General features: G+C 42.7%; 1 protein-coding gene across 15 annotated transcripts in view; it reads right to left on the bottom strand.

Annotated features, from left to right (window-relative positions):
• LOC102047883 (SAM and SH3 domain-containing protein 1) overlaps positions 1 to 20,058 on the bottom strand; it is a 570,321-nt gene that overhangs the window by 27,052 nt on the left and 523,211 nt on the right. For 10 of the 15 annotated variants that reach the window (XM_055713587.1, XM_055713585.1, XM_055713586.1 and 7 more), the window contains 2 exons: positions 5,669 to 5,801; positions 1,254 to 1,600 (listed from right to left, as the gene is read on the bottom strand). In XM_055713587.1, coding sequence (XP_055569562.1) covers positions 1,254 to 1,600; positions 5,669 to 5,801 — 480 coding nt within the window. Of the gene's footprint in view, positions 1 to 1,253; positions 1,601 to 5,668; positions 5,802 to 6,005; positions 6,310 to 6,504; positions 6,524 to 11,127; positions 11,444 to 20,058 lie in introns of those variants that run through there. The other 5 variants (XM_027815767.2, XM_055713598.1, XM_055713595.1 and 2 more) reach the window with 5 other exon arrangements.

Here is a 20,058-nt window from a genome sequence, read left to right as displayed (position 1 = left end):
GTCAGGAAGCAGCTTTGGATCTCTCTGGAGTGCTCAAATCACTTAATTTCCCATTGCACAGCATAATTTCCTTTACTGGCCACCCCTTGTTCCCTTTCCACAATGCTCTGAGGGAAGATGCCACCTTCACTCCATGCTAGAAAGAAGGAGCAGTGGCCAGGGAGAGAACAGAAGGGGCAGTTCTGCTGGTGGTGTGCAGCAAGCAGCTGGGCAGTGTCTGGATAATGTAAGACTCCCTGTCTTTCTGCAGCTGTGTGTGTAATGGAGAACAGAGAGCTGGTGGGTGAATTGATGAGATGCAAACTGAGAAGGAGAGGGCCAATATGTGGCAATGACAGCAGGAAAGAGCACAGTTGACTAAGGATGCTCTAGTCCTCTGAGAATTTTGTTCTTCTCTCAGGTCCCTTTAAGAGATTACCAACTCCCAGAGCATCACAAAGAACAAGTTTATAGCATCTCAAAGCTCTTCTGTTCACCAGTGATGTCAATTTCTGCACTAGGTGAATGTAAAAAGCAGCATTTTGTCATATTTGCTCTCTCTCATCAAGTTATTCTGTACACATAGAAACAGCAGACTCAACAAAACTCTTCTCTGACGGGATTATATCAGTCTCATCCCTCATAGCTGAATTACAGTGCTTAAGACTTTCTAATGGCAAGGAAAGCAGAAGCCCAGAATTTTAGTTAAAAGTATAAAGCAGCAAGTGTTGACTGCAACCTCACAGAAACTGGAAGACCACCTTCACGGCAACTCTTTGACTCACAGACTTTTGGTGGATTCTCAAGAGAACCCTTTTAGTACAGCGATCCACTGTGGCAGCCCACTTCCTCTTGGCCTCCTCATCCTCCTCCAGCAGGCATCTCCTCAGGTCCTGCTTGTCGGCCTTGCTCAGGGTCCTGTCAGTAACGGGACGCACCAGCTGTGAGAAGTTGAGGTGACTGTACAGGCTTCTCTCCACCACATAGGTAATATTGAACTCGCTGACAGAAGTGCGCCCTCGTAGCCTTCTGTTTGGGAAGCCACAACCTCCACCCCCTTTCGTTTTGTGTCGCAGTAATTGTAGGTCGCAAGTTGCAGGAGATGCTCCTTTCCTAGCAGGGCGCTGGTAAAGAAAAGCTCTGGAACAGGAATAGTTAGTATCCATTTTCTTCAATCGGATCTGCTTCCTTACACTTTGAATCTCCTCCAGGGACACCAGAAGATGGTGCTTGTGCCTGTTGCTGTCATAAAAGCAAATGCTTTCTGTACTTACCCCATGGCTCAGCGAGCCGAGGCTCTTCTTCATTTCCCCATCTGTCAAGGAGCGGCAAACTTTCTGAGTCTTCTCCTCTTCTGGGTAAGAGAAAAATGTCCCGAGTTTCTTGGGAGGCTTGATAAGGCCACGGCTATCAGTCTTGCTGAAGGTCTTCACCAGCTTCCGGTTGGCTCCCCACGTATCAAGACTGCTGGATGAGGGGGAAGTAGTAAGTGACTCCAAGTCGTCCTCTGGCTGCTTTTCGCAGGAGCTGTCGAAGTAGAATTGCTTCTTGTGAACTCCAGAGTAAAGTGCCGATCTGTCATCCAGTATAGGAGAGTTGTCAAGTGAGTGCTCTTCCACACCTACAGGGGACAAAAGCAGCACAGCACATGTCACCATTCATAATTCTTGAAGATGTTTCCCTGTAGAGCCTTATTGTATTTATTTAATGTATCACCCACTTAAAATGGAAGAAAAGTTTTTGTGATATAAGCAGCCCAGAAGGTATTTGTGAGTGGATAAATCTGAAGCAGTTACTTCAGTTTGTGAAGTGAGAGTTCTGGGATGAGTTAACAATAGAGAGAAGACAGCATCCTGTAAGTTCATTGTTATGAAAATAACTCATTGTTATTTTAAGTCTCTTTCATCTGCAGCTAAGTAAGACCACAGATGCTCTCACTAAGAACCCCTTAAAAGCTGGAACTGGGATTTGTTTCTCATGTTTTTCTTCCAATACTTGCATATGATACTCAGCTCTAGCGAGATTACAACAGATCAGAAACATGCTCAGGTATTAAAACCCAAAAAGTTTCTCTCAGGTCCAGTTTTCTAATACGCAGTGCTGCTGCTGCAGAAAGCAGCATTTTTTCCAGAAAGTTATGGAGCTGAGCTCCAGGATGAAATTTACAGTTCTGGGTTTTCGATGGGGTAAGAGGCACCGATTTTAATGACACAGATTTTACATCAACAGATGCAAAGAAAAAAAAAGTAGGTCAAATTGCGGGTTGCCAATTTCAACAGTGTGCTGGTATGTTTTCACCAAATACATATTTCACAGACAGGGAAGCAGACTTTTTGCAATGAAAGTACTGGGTAAACAGATGGGCAAACAGCCAGGTCTCGTTTTTGGAGTGGAGAGAAGAGAAGAAAGGACCTGAAATGGCAATTCCTTTTTGCATTTATCACTTAAACTCTTCTCTGGTGTTTTCTTCCAAGAAAAGTATAGGCTCAGGTATGAGATGCATTAATAAGGAAAGAGTTAAACAAGAGTACACATCCTTCTAAATCCTGCCTGACAAATTTCACAGCATTCATAGGTATGTATCAGAAACACACACAGAAACATATTTATTTCTTGCCAAAATAAATTTCTTGTCTGACCCAACTTCGCCTTCATCTTTGATTACATCCACAGTCTTACAGCAGAGCTAAATTTGAACCATTACCAAAATACCTATGATTTACTAAGCTTGCTCATTCAATAACAGAGGACACATTTCAAGGTGAAAGAAAATTAGCTGCCCTGTACAGGCTTCCTGTCTCACCTTCAGTTCACTCTACTGGCAAAACATATTTGACGTCTATTGGCTGAAGCCTAAGATGTTATTTTACCAAGATAAAACTTGCTGTGATAGTGAAGGGATAGTGGATCACATCTGATACACAACTTTGACTCTTGAGACATTTTCTGGGGTAGGTCTGTAGACTGGTCTGATTTTGACACCACTTTCACTGGACTGTCCAACTTGCTCTATTTCCCCTCTGCTTCTCAATTTGAACAGAAAATAGACATTCTCCTGGGACTAAATATGTGCTGATAAACAATTTTAGTCCACTGAGTAAATATGTATTTAAACAGCTTGTAAAATATGCATTGTGTGTCAACACTGTAACAGATGTTATTTGGACTGAGTCCATGATGCAAAGCCATAATGACACAGACGTAGATGTGATTTGTTTTTAAATGCTATATAAGAATGGTGCCCAGGAATTACAAAGCTTCAGTTATTTAGCTCACTAGGAGCAGACTAACACAAAATACACATGGATTCAGATATTGGCACATTCTATTGAGTATCTGATTATTCAGATGTATATTTAGTGTGGTAACAGAGTCAATAGCAGAAATGTGGGAGAAGGACCTGGGACCAGAGTACTTTTCTTTAAAAACTACAGGAATGTATAATGGAAATTTGGAAAAGTTGTTCTTTGTGAAGAAATTCTTGAGGAGGATTGTGGGGAATCTTTCTTGTGGGGAACTGCCTGTCAGTTTTCAAACTAAGTGAATTTCACACTTTGTTAAAAGCTGTTGAACACTGATGAATTTATTGAAATCTTACTGATGTCACTCAATCAAATTTTATAGCTAACTCCCAAAACCTAGCCATCTAGGATTTCGCATTACTTCACACTCATAACACAGATTCAAATAACAGCAGTGAACAGCTCAAGAACTGATCCAGTCAACCACAGGTAACTTGAAAGGCTGGACAGCAATCCCCAAATCTGATCACAGTATTTTTTGTGATCTTGCAGGGTCCTCTGACGTACCCAAATGGGAATATAGACCTATATTATGACAGATGGGGATGGACAGCATTTATGAAGCACTTCCAATTTGCAACATGAAAACTTAGGTGTGGAGAGCATTTCCTGAAAGAAAAGTCATAGATAATCTACTCCTAATGTAGACTTGTGGGTTACTTAAGGGGCCTTCTAGTTATATAGAAGTTAGGCAGAAGTTAATCCATGTTGTTATTTAGCAATAATTAGTTTTGCTACAGAGTTTCCCAATAGCCAATCTACAAAGAAATTCCAGAGTGCTAAGTACCAGCTCAGTGTTACAGATCATTCACTGAGAAAAACCTGGAGTTAAAAAAAGAGAAGACAGGCAGGAGACGGTGAAAGGAAGAAGCAGAACAATTTTATTTCTTTTTTAACAGATAATTGTTAATTCAGTGATTTTTCTGCAGGAGTGTAAAAACTCATTGGAAAAAAATACCTGGAAGAAACTGAGACACTTAAGTGAAAGACTGAAGGAGAACAGGAAGGGAGGAGATGAAGTGCTGTAAGAGAGGGTATAGAGAGCAAACCAGACAGTTAATGTGCTGAAGAGAAGTCTGGTCAAACTCAGGAAGGCGTCTGCAAGCCCAGCAGCCCCTGGGCTGCCTGCTCCTGCAGCTGCTCCCCAGCCCTGGGGCCTCCAGCTGATTGCTCCCTACAGCTTTCCCCAGACCTCCAGGGGGGTAGGACAGGACTCTCTGGGGTCCCTCTTTCCCCAAAGCAGGGGAAAAATAGCCCTTTTTTTTGCCGCATCTCAAAACTCATGTTTTGGGTTCCGAGGTAACCCAGCTTCATATTTACCCTATGAGGTGACAAAATCTTTTCAGACCAGGACAACTGCCTTGTCCAGAGCTCTAGACTGGCTGTGCCTTTCACACCAGCCAGTAACACCATCGTCACGCAGGAGAGAGGCAGGCGAGATCATAAATCTGCCAACAGCTTCCTGCCACATACCCAAGAAGATGCACATGTTCTCCTTAAATGCACTAGAAGGGACTCGTAATATGGCTCAGCTCCCTGCAAAGCTGAGGGGAATCAGCATACGATCCTGGGAAGGCCACCAACGTAGAGGGGTGCCCACAATTCCAGTAAAGACTCAAGCAGGGCTGTGCAGAGGGGGTCCTGAGGCTCAGGCTCTGTTAATCTTGAGTGCTCACACACGGATACAGGTCATCCAGAGTTAATTCTGCAGCATGGTGTTCCCAGGGGCCGAACTCTGCTTCCCGTTTCCCCACCCTTCTCCTCCCTTCTCTCCCCCTCTCTGTTGGCAACAAGGCTCATTCAGGAGCCAAACTGCAAGCAGTCTCCCCCAGAAGTAGGAGTTAATATTACACAAGGCAGTTGCTATCCCACAAGAATGGCTGATAGAGTTTCTGTACTTTTGCCACAGGATGATGCCATGTGGCACAACTGCACCATCAGCCAGCTACTAACCTCTCAGAACTAGCAAGAGCTTCACCTGTGTGCCGTCCCAGGCCTCAGAGGAGGGAGCAACGTGGTGGTGGCTCTGTTTACTTCCTTGCTGAGCCTGTGGGACAGCTGGTTGAGATTGCTCCCAGTCTTATTCCCTCCCCAGCATAGGGCATAAAACATAAACCAAGTTCTAATCTCTTAATGAGGGGCTCTCCAGCACTGCTCTGGGAATACGAGATCAGCAGTGACCACATCCTAAGCTGTCACTTTTCTCCTTCCACAGTCTCAAAATGCAATTACTTGGGTAAGGCATGCACCGTAGATAAGGCAGTCTTTCCTACTGTCCCTTAAGAACACTCCCCTCCTCCCTCCCCCAGCCCTCCACTTTCTGTCCCCTCTCAATAGAAAAATGTATTCACACATGCAGTTTTAACCATATGCACATTGCGTTTTACCTTCTGTGCTGGGTTTTTTCATTTCTTCCACTCTTATGAGTTTCTTCCTGACTCTGCGAGTAGAATTCACCAGCTTGTGCAACCTCTTAAACTTCACCGACTCTTCTGTTTCATCATCAGATTGTTCTCTTGACTGGCAAAGAAACAAAGGGAATATTAATAAAGTAGTAGTCCCACGGCTTGCTCCTTCAAGACAAGTTAACCCAGCTCATCTGCTGCGCTGTGTCAATGCAGCTCTGTGACTGGTGTTATATTTTCAGCCCAGGTCAGACAGAAACATTTAAATTAGTGAGGGTTTTCTTTTTTTTCTTTTTCTTTTTCTGAAAGCATGACATACCATTTTGATTTCTAAATCTGTGCAACGTAAGATCCTAGGCACTGAAATGCATTCCTGCCCTTGTCTTTCTTCCCATGCATTGTGTAATAACTACTTCCACGTCCTCTCACAGTACGTTTCAGGCAGGGCTCTTTCCCAGGGCTCTTCTTACCATACCAGTTATGCTCCTGTGCTTTGGGTCAGTCACTGGTCTGTCCGGCATCTCAGAACTTGCTGTTTAAACCTGGTTATAAACAGCTTCTCCAAACTGAAACTCTGTCATTGACGACTTCTCTTTTTTTTCACCTCAGTCTTCCCAGAAAATCAGAAACAGCAGCACAAGAAAGGGACGAGAAGGAAAAGCAAGGAGGAGATCTCATCTGCCTCACTCACGAACTGCCACAGCTACAAAATATTCTTTTCCTCCTCCCTGCTCCCTACACTCCTCCTGAAGGCTCTCGAGGCTGGAATTAAGATGGACACAGCATTCCTCCAGCACTGACCAAGGGAAAACTCTGACCTTTTCAGATATACAGTGCAGTCCATATTCCCCAGCATCCCGTTTCGTTTTGCATCTGATCCAGTATGCTCAGTTCCAGCTGTTTTCCCTCAAGTATCAAACATTACAGAGGCAAAAAAAAATTCCCCTCTCTCCAGCAGCAGTGACACAACAAGCTGAAACAATCCATTCCTTGTGAACGAGAAGACGACTTCGATTTTCGAGCCAGATCCAACGTTCAATGTGCTACTTCCTCTGTTTTAATCAGTTCAGAATGTGGAAGGCAGCGGGGGGAAGGGAAGGGGAGAGGAGAGGAGGCCGGCAGAGCTCTCTGGCTGGGCCAGGACAGACCTGGCACCGTGTGTTGCTGCACATTCCTGTGCGCAACACGGCCTCCAGCTGGAGCGTGGTATGGATCGTATACCTTACTTTGTTTTCACTCACGGTCCCAGCCAAGTCACTGCGTTCCTAATGGTCGGCTCTAAAACCCCTCAGGCAACTTCCTGTCGGTGCAGATATCTGGGTTTCCAGTGTGCTCATCCTTTTTTCTCCTTCTCCTTAATTACACTTTAAAAAAAAAATCCCCAAACTCAAGCAAAGAAACAAAGAATAAAAAAGGAAAAAAACCTCCCACCACCCTCTCCTCTTTCCCAGCAAAAATGCTTTCTGCTTTTCTAATACACTTAAATATCTGGATGTGGTAATAACAGTAGATGTCATGGGGCAAGACACCCCTTAGCAGTTGCATGGTTACACTTTCAAAGGTGCAGCCAGTGCCTGAAGGAGCCAGGGCAGCTCTGAAAGCCTACCTTGCAGGCATGCACCTCACAGGGCCAGCAGAACCACACCAGAGCAAACTTCAGCCACTTCCTGCATGGGCACTGTCAATTACTGATTTCCCACAAACTTCCTGTTACTCCAAAAAATGAAGGAATACCAAATGGACCACATACGGCAGTAGGAATTGCCATTCTGCCATCCAAGAGCCACAGGAATGCACTTATTATGGGTACAGGCTGGCTAGGTAATTAATAATCTTCCTTTGGGGAAAAACAGGGCCGTAAAGAGGAGTACTGTACTTGTTTATATCAAGACAAATCAAGCAGCAAGATGACCATTAATTCAGATATTATGGCTGGGACAACTTAGTGACATGTCAAACAGTAAGACTGACGTATTTATATAAGATGACAAATGGATTATTGACAGTAATCAAGAAGTTCAGTCAAGACTTCTTAGGCCATTAAGCACCACCTGGCAAGCAAACTTCATGCATACTCTGCACTTGAGATATGTTTATTTTAAATGCAATTACTCTAAGCTATTCCTTTCCTTCATCACTTTTTGTAGACCCTTGGTTTGCAAGACTGCAAGACCATTTGTGAAACTGTCAGCTCTGTACGACTTCCGAGAACAGCTCATACCTGGTCCTCCTACCCAAGATTTCATCAAAGAATAAACAACTTGTCTTATATTTGCACCAGTGGTACTGGACAAAGAACTGTCCCCTCCAGGGTTATGAAGACTTGACAATGACAACAAAATTTGTATTCATCACTACCACCATGAAAGTGAGCACCAAAATAGCCTCAGTGCAAGGTCCTGACCTCAAACCCCAGTGGATGGTACAGGGGGTCCCCACCACACTTCAAAATAGATGAAGTCCCATCCTAACCAGGTGCCAGCTGGTTTTCCCTGCCACTTCAGGACTCCTGGCACCCTCTGAGCAAGGGTCCTCTGCAGGCAGGGACAGATCCTTCCCAGCACCAGTGCTTGGCCGAGAGGGACAGGAACAGCTTGTGTTTAACAACAGGAGCCGCCGGGTAACAGGCTGACTACAAACAAAGTCAGTCTCTCTCCAGCAGCCTATTTCCAATCATAGTCAGGTAGCATGTGGCACGGAAAATCTTCTCTAAAGGAAAGGATGGCTAATAAGTTTACACCAGAAGGCCTAAAAACGTGGGTGACTATGCCAGCGGTGCCCCTCAGGAAACTTTCTTGTCAAATAATGCTGATTCCTTGAAAACTAAACTGTTTTGAAAAGTGGTCACTTTCGGTTCACTTCCTGGTTTTGAAACATTTTTTTTTATAAAAGACCTTTAAATTATCAAAAGTTTCCATTTTGGCACATGGGAAACAGAGCTTGATTTTCCAGCTCAAGCAATGCTTTCTTTCACAGTTAATATTAAACAGAAAGCAGAAGTGTAAACCTCTCAGGCCGTAAGCAACATATTTGGGAATCGCTGAACTCGACACTTTGACTTCCCTGACCCATTCTACCCTCCCCACTTCCACAGTGACCAAATTGCTTTTGTTGGTGGCTGCCCCTGACTTCAGATGGGACACTCGCCCCAATCTCCCCAAGGCGCCCCAATCCCCCCAAGGCGTGGCGGGCCAGGCAAATGGCTTCCCGGATAGCCCTAGCAGCCAGGCCTCGGCACGGGGCTTCCCAGCAGCCGGCTGCCAGCCTCCACCTCGCCCTCACCCCCCTTGACACACGCTTCAGTGCGCTGCAGCCCTGCAACGGGGCAGACGCGGCCTGTTAAGGAGGGACCGATGTGTCTGCAAGAGGCTAGGCCAGAGGCTGCCCAGCATGGGAGGAGGCCATGCCGCACTCCCTGCTGCCAACGCCTCCCCGCCCCTGGCACACGGCCGTCCTGTTAGGCCAAGCCTCGGCGTCATTAACGCACCGGTAAAACAGCCAGAGCCCCTCCATCTCCCCGTCCCCCTGCACACTGCCGGAGCAGGCCTCTCCCCACACTCCAAGGGGAAAACAAACGGATTTGCAGTACTGCAAATAGGAACAACTTAACTTCCATCTCCTCCACTCCAAATCTTTCCATCCGAAAGCCCATATGGCTCAACTTTTAATTATTTTGGCTAATGCTGTATGTAGTAATTCTGTGGTGAATGCTTAAGTGTTTCATTTCTGGTTTCCAGGGCAACACTACATCAGATTGCAGACAGCTGGCTCCACAGCCTTAAACCATAACAAATTGGCCAAAGCCGATGCACAAAAATCGCGCTCGCTTTAAAGAGAGCGCAGGGCTCGGCTGGGCTGCTGGGGACCCAGCGAAGCCCGCGGGGCCCCTTGGCGGGGCTGGCCGGGCGGAGCCGCCTTTCCCCACGCCGCTTGGAGCAAGTGCATCCCCGACACATCTGCAATGCTCTCACGGTGCGGAAACCCGCCAGCTTGGAGAGGTCGGCTGCACAAATGTGCGAAGGACTTCAGGGAAACAGGGACTAAATTAAGAGCATCTGGAAATACCAAGGACTGCATGCAGAGGACTGCAGTCACCACGTACCACATGGCTGGAACACTATGGAGAGGCCAAGGCCCATCCCCACCACCCAGCTCTTCGCTGCTAACAAACGTGGCCACAAACCTATGAAGATGCTCTCAAATCCAGGCGAGATTAATTCTCTAACATCTCTTCTGCTTAGAAAACTTTTCCTACTTGTGCGCCTCTAAAGGCCACTGTTTGCATCAACTCGTATGCAAGATCAAAGTAAAAAGACTTATGTTCAGGAACAAATAGGAAATTAGCACATGTACTTTGATACTCAAAGAGCTTTCTAGCCGTTCTGCTCCCAGCGCCATCTTTGCTTTCTCTCCTATTTTTCTCACGCAGGCTCTTTGCTGCTGCCTGCTCTGGAGGCAGGGCACACGCCTTGCTCTGCTGCTCTCTAACATCCAGCCCATTTCACACGCCATAGAAATAACAACACTAACCTCCCGCTCTGAATTAGTGCTTCAGGCACGCACACACACACACACACAAAACCCCAGCATTTATTAGGGTACTTGGAACTAACTGACAAACTGTAAACGAGAACTAAGGAGCTAGCTTTCGGCAGACTGTTTGGAAACACTTCAGGATTATAGCAGCAGCCCTTAAAAAACACAAGATAGGCAAAGCCTGCTATCCAGGTCCTAAATAAAGATGTTTAAGAAACACTAGGACAATGTCCAGTTTAAAGCTATCGTAACTGATTAATCTGTTTCAGCTCCATCAAAAGCATGCATGACTTTTACATGAGCTGTGTGAAGACGTTTAGAGAGACATTAAAATTTTACAGTTCGCTTTATGCCCTGTAATAATAGTTCACCCCCAAACTGAAATCTCTAGGAAACCTCTCATTTAAGAAACAAAGAATTCTGTTACTATCTGATTAAGCCCAAACTGCAATTATTTTTGGCTATCAGACAATTCTTGTCCAGCGAAGTGGGGCAAAACCCCACATTCAGAATCGTGGGCATATCACATCACATCCCCCAGCTCTGGCTAGCTCACTTCACAACTACAGGCTCTATAGTAAATGGAAAGAGATTTTGCTGTTCACTTTAGGAGACGTGGCTACACGTGTCCCTTCTTCTTTCCCTCTAACAGGCTTTACATCTGCCAAAAAAAACAACCATTCTAACTTTTAAAAAAAATTTATTAAAGATGCCTGGATAACGTCAGAGACAGGAAAATAGAACAGAAACGAACATAAAAGCCCAAGGAAAGGAAGAGGAGAACTGAGAAAAGCTATGCATGCTGTGCTGTGCCTAAGAATAACCACAAAAGCCTTTTCTCTTTCTCCCTTTCTGAAACAGGAGACACATCCTCTCCACATCATGCTACATGCTCAGTGACTTACCAGCTTCGGCATTTATAGGCCTAAAGCTCAGTTTCGAGTAATTCCCCCCGAGTCCTCAACCGCTGTCAGCTTCGTAACCCTAAAATTTAAGAGCAGACCCTTCTTCTTAAGTATTGTATTCACTCCGAATCCTGTGCACAAAATGCTCTTCTCTGGAGTTACATTATCAGACACCAAACTGGCTCCGGTTCCAGCGCTGAATATGTAAAGAAGAAAAAAGCGTGATGCTGGACTCAATTAGCTGTTTTCTGCTCACTGATTGATTCCCCCAGTTACTCACTAGCTGCATAACTTGCAAGAAAGGCGTAAGTCATCAGCTCTAAGCAAATCTTCTATTCACTGCAAGGAAAAAAGGGAGTGTTGTACATGGCAAACAATCCCTGTTTTCACTGACGAAGGCTTGCTGACCTCTTGCTGGCCTCCAGTTCCTTAATTACTGTCTATGGAATTTCAGTGAAAGAAAAAAAATACAGAGAATCTCTGCAAAGCCAGGACGAAGACTGACCCTCAGACACGACCGCTAGAGTGGAGGCTGTGTCTCTAGGAAATATAACTTAAGCCCTTTACCAGGCTTTCTTTATTTTCACTTTTTAACTCTTCTGACAAAGAGCCCCCCTGAGAATTTGCCTTTATAAAGGGCTAATTTGACAGAAAAATAAACTTTGCTTAAATGTTTTTTAAATTAGTGAACTTAGATAATTTTTTTTTATACCCCTTGGTTTCAGCACTATAAAAAAGAACATCACTAAGAACTGGAAAGGCAAATGAGTTTAATTCAGAATCTCAGACTGGTCTAGAATTAGTCACATTGTAGCTTTAAGAAGCATTGTAGTGTGACTTCGAACTTCTCCTCCTAGGCTCAGTGCTCCCTTCCTAAGAAACAGACTCTAAGATGCTCAATTAAATCAGCCCTCCTCTTATAGTCAACCATACTAATCCCAAACCTTGGGATAAATCCAGAATTTGCACATTTCTTCTCAGAGCACAAGAAAATACGCACCAAAACCTCTACTAATCAGGGGCACTGCTATCCAGTGATGGAAAGCAGTAGCAAAGACATACCACAACAGCACCCTCTTTAAGTCAAGAAAAGATTTCCCTTACACAGGACCGTACCATCAATGGCCAGTTAATCTGGATTTGCTGCAGATCAACCACACAGTGAAATCACAGGGGGCCAAAACATCTACTTCCTTTGATGACTGCCTTATTTTAATGAGCTACCTAGCCAAATATCCTTTTATGATTTCTCCATCTTTGTACTAGTGACCATACATGACTTTTTTATTCCCTAGCGGTCATGTAAACTAGATTTACTGATGTGTTGTAGCTGGGTTCTTACCCTTGAATTACTTCAGCCCCAAAACTCTGATGTAAAACCCTATGGAAAATTCTAAGCTTCAGATAAAACCAGCTAGTGTTCTCTAATTTCAATAACATACCAGCCCACATCAAGTGAAACATGACAGCAACTTCCTTGAAATGTATCCCAGATTCCCTTAAAAGTTCATGGTCATGAGTGAAACTGATCTAAGTTTGGGCTTTGCAACTTGAGTTTTGAAGGTTTTGGGTCTCATTAAGAAAGTTTCATGAATCTCTAATCCTTGCAGAGGCTGTTTATAGAAAACTGTTTGAAGCTCAGATGTGATAATCTGCATCATATCCTGAGGTTACAAAGAAAGGCCTCCAAAATTTTAAAGAAAATTAACAAAGCTCATAGATGTTTTTGCCATTTCACATAATTAACTGTAAGAGCATGAACTGCAAAGGCTGTGTAAGTCTAAAATGTGTAGCCCCCTCCCCCCCCCGCAGGTAACTATGCCTGCGTTTGGTCTGTGATTACTTACAAGGAAATCAAAGGAGCATCCAGCGGCTAACTTTGGTGAAAGATATATTACACATCAGCTTATGACGACACTGCTTGCTGAAATTAGTGGGAAATATTTGTCATAAGTAACGAGAGCACAAAAATTTAATTCTCCCAGGAGGTCTGTCTTGATACTTGAATAACTGCTTTGACAAATGCCTAGATGTTAACTGTTTCCAGGTTTTAGTTTAATAATTTTGAGAAGCACATTGCTGATGTTTGCATCTGCAAGCCAGACACATTTCCTCATGGTGAAGTGGTTCTCTCACTAATTAACATAATTAATTTTAATGACATTACAACTGTACTCATGTACCACTTGTCATAGGTATATGTGGCAGAATGAAGCTCTGCATTACATTACACTCTATCTGTTATAATACAGCATTCCCTTCCAATTCTCCTGCAGACTCCTCTACACATGCAAAAGAGAGTCTAACAAGGCGCTGTCAACTGCATCTTGTGTTTTGGCACAGCTAAGAAGGCCTGGGGAGAATCCCTGTTCTTTGGTGTAGCCTGTACTATTAACGAATGGAGTGCACCACTGGAGCTGGAAACCAGCCTCCATGCATTTCAGAAAACCAAAGGTGGGACATCAATACATGAAATACAGTTAAATTCATATCAGAGAAAAAGAGAGGAAAAAAAAGAAGAGACTGAGAGCCCTTTAGTGAAGCGTGTAGTAATTTAGATTACATTCTTACAGCATTTTCTAACAATCAAATTATTAATGTTGTGTGAGGAAGGAAACACCAATGGCAAGGGAGAGGGGGCAAGTCATAATTGCCAGGACCGTAATTAAAATTTTCTATTATAGCACAAGTAAAGATTATTCAGCTTGGGTCTGCCAAATAGGGCAGTGAAACACATGGCTTTTGAGATTCCTAATTCTTGAACTGAGCAAGGCTTTGTTCCAATTTAATAGCCTTGGTCTCAGAAAAGATGGGGGCAGGGAAACCACATTATGGTTTACAGCATCTCCTGCTGGCTGATGCTTGCAGGGAGAATAGGAAAAAGCTGTTACCACTGTCCCCCACCCTCTAGGTAATTAGCAGAGAAATCTGGCAGCTGCCCAAGGGCAAAAAGGTATAAAAAAAGCCAAGTAATGTGTTAGAATGAATATTAAATTAATTGCCTTCCCACCTTCAACCCTCCCAAAATACATGGCCAAACATTTTGCAGTAAGGTCAGTCAATACAGCTTGCCTGAATGCAGTCAAAACAGAAGTGGTTATGAACACACTTAATTACAATCATGGCCTGTGCATTACTGTAAGCTCTCTTCTCTGAGTCATGATAGCAGGCAGATTTTTCTCAGAGACCTTACAACAGACTAACTACATCCAGTCTTCACACCCGCAGGAGCAACTCCTACTGGCAGTAAGCAGGTTTACTCGGGCTGCATTACTGACAACTGCTCAGTACAGTCCTGTAGGGACAATGTTTACTGCCACTTGGAACACATATCTAGCCAAGTTCTGTCTGATACCATGTCTTACATGGTAAATAATACTTAAAGTAGTAATATAGCTGTATTCCTAAATAAATGCATTTCTTCTGTAAATTCTAAAGTATTCTGGGAAATTTCAGACCAAATAGGTAAAAAAGTCCTTACAGTGTTCTAAAAAAACAAATAAACACATTGATGGTCTCTTGCTCTGCTATCATCACTCCACAGCACTGACCTTACTTAAAACTTTGTGTTGTGTCCTGGGAACTGTAATGATGATTTCATTTCTATCATGAAAGTATTTGTATTACGATACCCATGGGAAATCCTGCTCTTATGTATGGACAGAGAGCAGGGAAAGATCGTTAACAAAACATGCTGTAATTCTTCTGCTACTAGCTTTCACCGAGAGGTACTGGACACTGTCTCTGTGATCAGTGGAAAAGGATGGTAGCCAGCAATTCCCAAGACAGGTCCCTGTAGTAGGCACATACCAGGGGAATTTAGCACTATCATTTTGAAGCCATGTCTTATTTTAGGCTCTTTCTTCATCACAGATGCTACTAAGCACGGGACAGAATTATAGGAACTTGGACAGTAGTAATAAATACACCATCCAATGCAACATGGCACATCAGTACCTTTCAGGAAATCTTAATAGAAATTGAGTCACTAGAGCATGCAGGTCCTGGAGCAGGGCAACAAGCTCACCAAGAACTGAAACACAGAAACATCCTCTTCCACCCTTTAGCCTTTCACATCAAAAAAAACCTTACAAGAAATGCTAAGTTCTGTGGTAACAGCAAAAACAGGGCTAACATAGTGCATAGCTTCAAAATGCTCGAAGTATCCATGTTGCTTCAGTTTAAACACTACTGTTCAAACTAAAAAACCCTCATCATAAAAAATCCTAATCTCCACTGATAGCCAATGCTGATTCCCAATATGCATTGACTTTAAGCTCAGTTCTAAGAAGTTAAATTCACTATAGCAAAAGAAGGGCTTTTTCCTCTGTACTGTAACAGCCCTGTAGTACGAGCAATAATAATGTCAACAAATGGTTAAACATTTTAAGAATACCTCAGTAATATGAATAAAAATAGATTTAAAAAATGCTGTATTTAGAAAGCATCCACAATCTGAATCACTCTAATAAAGTATAACCCTGAATAATGTAGATTTGCTGTAGTTACACTTAGATTTACTCTAGCAGTAATCGGTGCTACAGAGGTTATAATTATTTCTTTTCTTCCTACTCTCCACACTTACCAAACAACACAGTAATGACTGTTGTTAAGTCAGAGAAAACTCTGTATCAGACTTCATAGTTTGTTACAGTCAGCTTTACACCATAGGTAATACAACCCTGATTCAACAGCTTCAGCATCTCTCGGATTGAAACTAAATACGACCCAAAGTCCATTCTCATCTATTATTCTGCCTTTGACACTAGTAGTAGACAAAACCCAACACCAGACATCCTTTCAACTTTTAGCTCCATTTAATGACTTGTTGAATGAAAACATCCTCTGGAAATAACACGAAGAACAGGAACAACTGAAGATTATCTCACTTCAGCTAGAGCTGTTGCTGTGTGGACTTCATTTGCTGCTGTCTATTACAAAGCAGATTGACAGAAGATGGAAGAGAGAAGCAATGCGAGGGGGAGTTTTCCCCAGCATCAGACTCATGACAGATGCAGATGTGCACAGCACACCTCCAGGTCTGCACAACTGCTGCTACTGTCCTCAGTGAAAACAAACCGGGTTTGTTTCTTACTGGTAATGGTGCCATGCTGACAGTCCTGGGTAAAGAAGTATTGGGAGGACAGGGAGGTAAAACAGCACTGTGGGCTTCCCACTGCCCACCTGCAGGCCATACTGTTGGTGGGAGATGCTGCTTTTGTTCTCTGTGCTCATAAAATTTACGGCCTCTCCCCTGAGGCTACTAAGGCTGCATGTGGTAGGTGGGGAGGTCTCGGGGGAGTGCAGTACAGCTCACTGCAGCACCCTTCAAACGAAGGCTGGCTGCGCTACCTGAAAGCTCACTTTAATGAGCTCTGGATGGTTGACCATTATCTGCTGATCAGAACTGAAACACAGGTGCCTGACAAGGCAAACAAAACAGTTCAGACCAGATAAAATTACAACTTCCTTTAACTTGTATCTACAGAAACTGTCAGCGAAGTTAATTAGTGGTTTGTTTCAGTGGCAGCACATATATGATACACAGTTCTGTCAAAACCTCCCTTCTGCTTCTCTCTGTTCCCTCACTCCTGCAGCAAACATGACAACTGGCACCAATTAGCAGTCTTTCAGCAGAGGGCACAGGAAAGGATTCATACTGGTTTCTCTTAATGCTGGTCCTCCAAGCTGGGCTGGAGCCGTACCAGTGGGGCTCTGAGGACGAAGCAGCCCTGTTTCAGATGAACTGAGAATTTCATCCCCCAAAAGTTATCAAGCGAGCTTCTATCTTTAAGAAGTATAAAAGGCACCTCAGTGTAAAGCAAGAATGTGATACCATTTTGAAGTCCTCTCTTTCCCTGGACTTTCTGATTCCTGAGGACAAACAGGCCCTTATCTAAAATCCAGAAAAGGATCCATTTGTAATCTGCACCTGCTTTACATCCCAACACTTGGCACAAGGCAATGAAAGCTTGTCTAGTGTTACTGTGCAGCCTTCATTCCAACAGAGATGAAACATAAATATTCAGAAATAAATTTAAAAAAAAATGACGAAGCCTTTTAGACTTTTGATACATCTGACTAGAAAGAAAAACAGTTTCAACTGCATTCCTACATTAGCAAATAAATGACACGTATACTTTGTTGTGAAACAAAGGGACCACAGTAGTGAGACTGAAAGCTACAAACTGCTCTAAAGTGGCACAGAACCAAGTCACCTACTGACTTGGCAAGGCCTTTGTTTGTTTCCTTCTTAAGAGCAAACAAACAAGAAGTACAATTAATAGCACAGCAATAACATTGGGCTGTTTCTCTTTGGATACTGAGATGATGACCTGTCAACCCTTCGATCCTTTGTAGGTAATCTTTAGGGTTTAGTTTTGTAAGGGTATGAAATGCAAGTTTCCATTTCAAGCTACAGTAATTTAAAAGAGGAGGAGCCGGAAAAAAGAATCCTTAAATCAATCTTTAAAACGCGTTAAGGATCAACACCAGGGATGTTAGTCATAAACACATGATAGCTATACAAATTTTAAAAAAAAAAATGGCCTTTTTTTTTTTTCCCCTGGAAAGGAAAACAACAACCACCAATGATATTTGCCCTTCAGATGTTATTTTACAGGTGGCTGTTCTTATTATGTGGGCAAAGCTGACTTGAAAGCAATGGAGTACTTAAACCCTTAGAACACTCCAGACATTCTGCCTTCATTTTTAGATTCTCTGATTGCAGATTCTACCTGGATTTTTTTTTTTTTTCCTTCCTGAAATGTAGTCATTGGGCAAAGTCATTCCACAAAAACTTAGTGATGCATCCTCCCAAGTCCTCCTAGCTAGCAGCAGGTCTCTCTGCCTTTGAAGACAAAATGAGAAGGGAAAAAAAAAAAAAAGAAAAAAAAGAAAAAGCCATTATACTAGTGTCTCGGTATCTCTTAAATCCCCAACGTTACCAAAGAAATTTATAGCAGATAAATAAAAGATTAGTCTTTTCTTAAATTCCCTCAATCTGCAATTCTCTTGCAATTTGCTTTCACAATTTTTGTGTACAAAATGTTTACAAAATGATCAAGTATGATCACAATGTTCCATTAAAAACAACCTAGTAACAATTTGGCCATGAGACTGAAAGAAACAGAAATCATAAAAAAAAAAAAAAAAAAAAAAAAAAAAAAAGAGAACAGAACAAGAAGAGCCATTGCCCAAGGAGTTTTAATTCAAACCAGGATCTTCACTTTCAGTGACTCATATTTTCAATTACTTTCTGAGGTTAGAAAGCAGTAGGCTACCTAACAGGACAATTTTAATACATGGAAAAATATCTTTGCTTCATGGCTTCTATAAAATGAGTAGGGTAGTTATAAGAATCATACAAATGGCACTGAAAGTCAAGCCATTTGGCAAAGAAAGGGCTTGAAAATAGACTCATCTTTACGCATCTGAAAAGCTGGTCATTTTAGATTATAGAGATGTCATTTGGCAAAATAGTCTGGGTGAACACACCCCCTCTCTCTAGACATATCTGACACTTCGCACTATTTGGTTTTCCCTCTTGTGTGGCAATTATAGCCCAAAGTCTTTCACCCCAGTTAAGTCTAGTTTCTTTCTTGTACACAAAAAAAGAAGCCAAGCTGACGTTTGTTCTAACATGAAGTTTTGTTTCTGTGGATAATCTACTCTTCCCTTGAAGGCAAGCAGTTTCACACCTTCTGTTAAATGTAACCAGGATAAAAATTAGGAGCAAGGGCAAAATCTTGAGAGGTAACTACAAGAATGGAACACAAACCCTTCACTGAAGTTAATAGGAAATGATTCAAATTCTACCAAAACAGCACAGAGAGGCAACAGAGCTCTTGGCAAAAAGTGTAAAGATGGCTTAGGAAAATAATTTCAGAGAAAAGGTGCCAAGTCATTCCATTAGGGAGGAAATACTGAGTCATGTTTGGTCCTCAGAGGTATACACAGCTTTCAGTAACTTCAACACAAGAATAAACCGCTATCAGTAGATTTAAGAGAGAAATTCAGTATCCTGAGATTTAATCACAGTACATGAGAGTTTTGAGGCTTTTATGCTATAGGTACCTTAGCCAAAGGCTTTAAGAAGGGCAAGTTCAAGCTATAAATACTAATGAGGAAAAGATCAGGACATCTTTCAGCTGGCTAAACAATCACTGCACAAGAGTCAGGATCTTTCCTTCTCTGTTCTTCAGAGTATAAGGCAACACCAGTCCCCTCTGCTCACATCTAACTAAAGATGGGCATATTTTTTTTAACACAAACAAGAAAATCTTTCTGCACCACAAAATATTTCAAACATCTCATAAAATGACATACCATTCCTCTTTTCATTCAGGGAGGAGAAGCTATCTGCTGCAGTTAGCAGGAAATTCCACTGACAATAAAATAAATCAATCAATCAATGGTCTCAATAGCCTATGATTCAATTATATGGGTTACAAAGAGCTTGGATTTGACAGCCAAATGTGTTCCTCTCTAAGATTTATCTGTGAACTTTCAATTAGAGAAATGAAGTGGAATAAACCACTCAGTGAAAATGAAGATATTCGGAAGGAAATATTAATTAGTTCAGTATGGCACGACAAAAAGATTGTCTGGTGCCCATAAAAGCAACAGAAGTTACGCAGCTCAGAAGTAAAAACAAGGGAGGAAAGCTGCCTTATTCCTTATGGGTCTGGCAAAAGCTGCAAACTCTCTGGGCTGAGAGTTAGCAAATCCAGAGATAGAACTTTGTTTGAAAGCAGTAGGCAGCTAGGGCTTAGCCAGCCCTCATCTAGAATGTATCAACAAGGGTTAGGAAGGCCTGAGAAACTCTGCTACTCAGTTACTGTGAATCAGCAAAGTAAAATAGTTCCCTCTAAACAATCTAAAAAACCTCTTGTGTGCATTTTGGAACACGGGCATTTTTGCCCTGGATCA

Source organism: Falco cherrug, chromosome 6, assembly GCF_023634085.1.
Source record: "Falco cherrug isolate bFalChe1 chromosome 6, bFalChe1.pri, whole genome shotgun sequence".
In the NCBI taxonomy this organism is placed as follows: Eukaryota; Metazoa; Chordata; class Aves; order Falconiformes; family Falconidae; genus Falco; species Falco cherrug.
Note: the sequence above shows the minus strand (reverse complement) of the source record. Positions and strands in the feature narration are given on the sequence as shown.